Genomic DNA, 5594 nt, shown 5'->3' on the forward strand with positions numbered 1-5594 from the left:
TTACACATTTCCCAAAGGGATTTGTGTTTGACTTCCTTGGTTCCTTGGTTTCAGAGAAACATCAAGAGTGTCCATGTGGGATTTAAAGATGGTATTACTTCTGAAAGTATAAGAAAAAATGTTGTTGTTGGAAAGATTATTCCAGTGTGAAGTTAAGGCTGAGACCTGATCCTGACTGCCAAGCTGAAGGTATACTGTACAAGAAGAACACATAAATCATGTTTAACCTTTCTTGCTATGAATAGGAATTATTGGATTACCTTGATTCTTCAATGTCCTCAATGGTCTCTGGCAGCTTTGCATTTAAGGTCTCTGGGAGAAGACATGCCACAAGCCCAGAAAAGATGGCAAAAAAGCAGATGATAACCTCAGGAAGTAGCTTCCACACATCTTCCAGTAGTATAATCAGAGGCGCCATTGACACGCCCAAACGAGCCATAAAACTTGTATAGCCTATGCCGTTTTGCCTGTTTGGAACAAAATTGACGAATCACAACCATTGGTATTAAAAGCACCATTATTTTGTGGCAAACTTAATCTAATGTCAGCTAACTGTACTGTAATACTCAGATATATGTTGTTTCTGTATAATGACTTCCAGTTTTTTATACTGTTTAGACAAGGTAAATGAACTTTTTTTACAGCTTTCCATTGTGTTCTTGGTAAAAATAAAAATAAAATCAACACATAATTTACAAATCTAAATCTCAAAGCTATGTCTGACCTGACAACTGTTGGGTATAGTTCAGTGGTGTACAGGAAGACTGTGGTGAATGACGCTTCTGATAGGCCTTTTCCAAGCACAGCCACAATTGTGCGCAGGTACCACATACCTTAGCAGAACCGGAAGACAATTTTTTAAAAACATTGGAAAACAAAGCAAATCTCAAAATGGTGAGAAAGAACCTTTCACATGTTAGTATTTGTGAAATTATTTCTACATTTAATCATTTAGCAGACGCTCTGATCCAGAGCGACTTCTGATAATTCTATCTACAGTAAGTCTGTTAATGTTATGGCAAGGCTGTACATGGTGTATTATTGGTAATAATGATGTGCCAACTGAAGGTCATTCATTTTATATTACAGAAAATATAATACTTTTTGAAGTGATTACCTTTGGGCAGAAAGATATTTATGGCTATACAAATTCCAGTTAGAAGAAGAGTGCCGGATTGGCAACGTCTTCGGCCAGTGGAATTCAGACAGAAGTAGACAATAATCTTTGCAGGTACTTCAATGGCAGCGTAGATGAAATGGGTAAGATAGATGTTCAAGCCAAAGCCAGTAATGTTTAAACTTATCCCATAGTATGTTGATGCAACGCCATACCTGTTAAGTGTGATTACATAGACACATAAACAAATTACTTTTTATGGAATAAATGTTTATTAAATGTTTAAATGCTTCAATGCTTTACACACCAAACTATCCCTGTGAGTAGTGACAGCCTTCTCATTCCTGCGGTCCTTATAAGATCCAAATAGGAGTATGTCTTCTTCTGGTTATCTGTTGTCATATTAGACAGGCTCTAAGGAAAGTGTTAGCTCAGCATCTGTGCAATCACAAATCCAGTTATAATTTATGCATGGTATATTTGTAAACAAAATGAATTGAATTTTGAATTTTTACATTTACCGCAAGTTGTATTTTTGAAGAAAAGTTATCTTTTTTATTAAACCGGGCACACTTCTCCAGGTAAAAGTGAGCCCTTTCCACTTTTCCATTGGCCAAAAGCCACCGGGCAGACTCAGGGATCCACCTGCAATGATTAAATATCTAAAGGATTAGGTTATATTAACAAAGTATCAATTACAACTCATTGTGACTTTCTACATCATAAAATCTTGAATTACTTTACAATAAAAAATCATTAACTACTAAGGAGTACATGTGAATTTGTGGTGTGGTATGAATACAAGATTTTGCTTCTCACCACCAGGTAATGATAGCAAAACCTAGAGGGGCAGTAACAGCCACAATCAGCATCCGCCAATCGTTCACTAAGTATGCAATTCCTGCAAGGATTATATTCCCAACAGTCCACGCCATGCTGCCAATCACGCCAATCAATGCCCGGTGTCTTACATCCACCCACTCAATGCCTGAAATAATACAGCGAAACAAATATTAGACAGACAATAATAGTATGTAATCAGTACTAATCAAGTTTCTTCATGAAAGTGCATAACAGAAAACATTTAGCTTAGATACAGAAGACACATAACAAAATCTGATCAGATATCAACTGCTCTGGGTGAAGTTGGCTTATCAGGTAAATTACTTACTCAGAACTATAGAAATTATACTAATTCCTGTGAGTCCAAAGCCAGTGAGAAATCTCAACACTGCAAACATTATGAAGGAGTTTGAGAATGCACTGGACATTCCAAATACGATGGCCATTGTGTAAGACACCAATAAAATGCTCCTTCTACCATACCTGCAAAACAAACATTTAGTGTTACATTAATGAATGCATTGGAAGGCATTTATTAATTTTGAATAAATCACACTATCTAAAACCGAGGTTAATGAAAGTATCAATGAATACCAAACTGAAGTTACGTGAATCAAAATCACTTTTCCTTTAAACTGATATCTTAGACAGCAAACGTCAGCTTATGGGGTTAGTCACTACATCACAACTAAAAAACATTTGATAGCTATGAAGGAAGTTCATACTTGTCACAGAGGATACCAAAGATAATGGCTCCAAACATAACTCCAACAAAGAAGATGGTGGCTGTTGCTTTGTTCAAGCTTTTTCTGTCACAGACAAGGTCCCACTTCATAGAGAGAGCAATAATCAACTTGAGCATAGTAAACATTGTATGAACTCAAAATTCCTATTAGTCATATACCAGTTGAGGCAGTATGCTTTCTTCTAAGTTACCCACACCATGCTTTCTGTCATTTTCACCGTTAAGAAGTAATATGTAAACAATTAAATGATAAAAAATAATATATATAATAAAAATAATATGTAAGAGAGACCTACGCAAGTTGTTATACTTTTTAGGTATGTGGAAATAGTTATTCTCATGGAGAGACATTTTGCATATCTGTAAAAATCTTTGAATTGAAATACTGTTGAATACAGTACTCTCTAAAACAGTAATTTTACTTTGTTATAATCTAATGCAACATTTTTGTATTACTGATTAAATATAGGGGGAAGTTGCCACATGATGAGGCAAATTGTCACTATTTGACTCATACTATTTAGGTCATAAGTTCTAAAGCATTTCTTGTCATTTGAAACATTTAAGAATTCTTCACAAAAAAGGTAATAGGCTACTGGGAAAAATATATCAAATTTCATTGCAAAGAATAATCATTCTGAGGTTAGTTGTAGTTGACTTTTCAGACTGTTTTACCAAACTTACATAACATCTGATCACAAGGAGCAACATTTGGCAAGCTTGATTGGTTTTAAAGTAAAACGCACTGTGACGACTTGAGCCTGTGACCACTTGCCCCAGTGCCCCTAAATATGCATAAAATAATAAAAAAGAGTTGTGCAATTATATGCAAATATCCAATGTAATCATCATAGTTGTTTCGTTGAAATCTGGTATTGTAATGTCAAGTACATGCTGGATAAGTACAGTAAGACCACAAACTTGTCAAAATGTGATGCCAAAAGTACTGCGGTGTATAGAGATCATTGTTTTTCTTGAATAACACATATATTTGTACCTCTGTAGCCAGTGTGGAGGTGAACATGCTCTTGTCATACACCCATCCGCTTCTACACTGAATGGTAGGTAATTCAGTATGGCTGGAAACATTTTCCAGGAGTTTAAATTGGGGTTCTGCAAACATCCTACATGAACTTGTAGATCCATGTTCCTGCACTGGGAGACCCACGGTCAGTCTTTGCCCTTGCGACAGATTCCTAAAGACTACTCCATCTTCCAGAGAGCTAAGGTCACAGTGGTGAGAGGGTACAGCTGCAATGAAGTTATTCAGCAAGAAGTGACAAGGCAGAATCACCCGAGGAACACAGAGCAGAGTAATGATCAACATTTGGAACCATCCAAAGCCATTAGTCTCCTCAAGAACATTTTCAAACTTCATTTTGAAGAAAACCTTTTAAACAGAATACTAGGATTAGTGGGGAAATCCAAATGTAAAGCTCTCTGAATATCTGAAGGTCAGAAAATAGCTGCCTCGTAATCCGTACTTGAATAAAATAAAAAGCTCCTCAGGTCAAAACTATGTATTCTATACAGCAGACTGAGAACTTCATTTCAAGTCAAGGAAGATCAACAAGACCAATGGTTCTCTACATAGGAGACACACCCCCCAGGAGGCTGTGCTAAATGAAAAATGTGTGTGTGTGTGTGTGTGTGGGGGGGGGGTGAACAAAAATGTATTAAGCATGCAGCGCAAGCCACATTCTTTGTATTGAGGATTTGGTCTGCACTTCCATTCAAAATCCGAAAATCCGCTTGCTGATGTAACCACTATATAACAGCCATTCACAGAGCCCTTGGGCACCTCAATTAACATCATAAGTACCCTGCAACAGACACACTTCAGACACATTTTTTTCCATTTTAAAGGGGGGGCCTGTCTAAAATGTTTGAGAACCACTAGGTAGACCTAAATAGAATTCAATTTATATGAAAGCCTGACTTTGACACAAACATCCATCTAACCCATTTCCCATTCCCATGTACCTATGGGAGCAGAGTTCACCAACTGCTTGCTTGATTATGATAAAATGTGCACTTTTACCCAGAAGTGTGCTGCTCTAATTGTGACCTTTATTCTGAATGTTTACTATGCATGCCAAGCATGAGATGCGATTTACGTCTACAGGAGTCCCTGTAGTTGTAAGTAAAAGTACTTGTTGAATGTGTTAACCTTAAAGGGCAGTGACAATGACAAAATTCAGAATTAGGAGAATCAAGATACCCACCACTAGATGAGTAGAACTGGATTAAATTAATTGACCCCTCAACACATTCAGTAATATGACCAATTTGTTATCATGTGTAACTTTTATGTAATCCTGCATTTTATATGTATAACCAAATTAAAATTACAGTATAATTGCCATGACATTCTATTTATGACTTCCAAAACTGTCGGTTACAGATACAAATACTGTTTAACAAAATCTTTTTTTTAAATGTAGTGTAACTTCAGATCAGTAATGGGTTACTACATAACTTTTAATGCACTGCAGAGAACTTTGTTCGGTAGTTGTCTAGGGTTAGCCTTTTTAAACACAAATCCATGGAAATAATAACTAATTAGACCCGTTTTCATCTTACCTACACTGAGTGGAATGGGAATGCAAGACTATTCCAATAACAAACTTTTGTCAAGTGTTGTGGGAAAAAAACATCACACTGTTGTAATTATGAAGATGGTTAATGATTATGGATTTACTGAAACTTGTAATCACTTTTTAGTATACTATATTATTGGAAACCAGATGCAAAGCTGTTGACTGATCATTGTTATCCCTAAACAATGGTAGAAGTAAAACCCAAAATGTGAAGATTTGAATAATTAAGGGATGAGTGGGGGAAAAGAACATGTGTGTGCTTCCATAAAGAACCAGGAAGCCCAGCTAT

The 5594-nt window shown here is 36.3% G+C and overlaps 1 protein-coding gene across 1 annotated transcript; it reads right to left on the bottom strand.

Moving 5' to 3' along the window:
- Positions 1-4083, bottom strand: LOC136943456 (solute carrier family 22 member 7-like). Its single transcript, XM_067236789.1, has 10 exons — positions 3703-4083; positions 2686-2789; positions 2289-2443; positions 1937-2105; positions 1639-1762; positions 1425-1531; positions 1118-1332; positions 725-833; positions 261-467; positions 1-100 (listed from the first exon to the last, which is right to left on the bottom strand). The coding sequence occupies exons 1-10, from the start codon at positions 4081-4083 to the stop codon at positions 1-3; spliced, it is 1671 nt and encodes a 556-aa protein (XP_067092890.1).
- Between the last annotated feature and the right edge of the window lie 1511 nt (positions 4084-5594).

This window comes from Osmerus mordax, chromosome 5 (genome assembly GCF_038355195.1).
Source record: "Osmerus mordax isolate fOsmMor3 chromosome 5, fOsmMor3.pri, whole genome shotgun sequence".
NCBI classification, from domain to species: domain Eukaryota; kingdom Metazoa; phylum Chordata; class Actinopteri; order Osmeriformes; family Osmeridae; genus Osmerus; species Osmerus mordax.

Coding starts and splice junctions, on each gene's coding strand:
- LOC136943456 (XM_067236789.1), bottom strand. CDS start 4,083: ATGAAGTTTGAAAATGTTCTTGAGGAGACTAATGGCTTTGGATGGTTC. Junction 2,790..3,702: donor CCTCCACACTGGCTACAGAG/GTACAAATATAT, acceptor CTCTCTATGAAG/TGGGACCTTGTCTGTGACAG. Junction 2,106..2,288: donor TATAATTTCTATAGTTCTGA/GTAAGTAATTTA, acceptor GTATTATTTCAG/GCATTGAGTGGGTGGATGTA.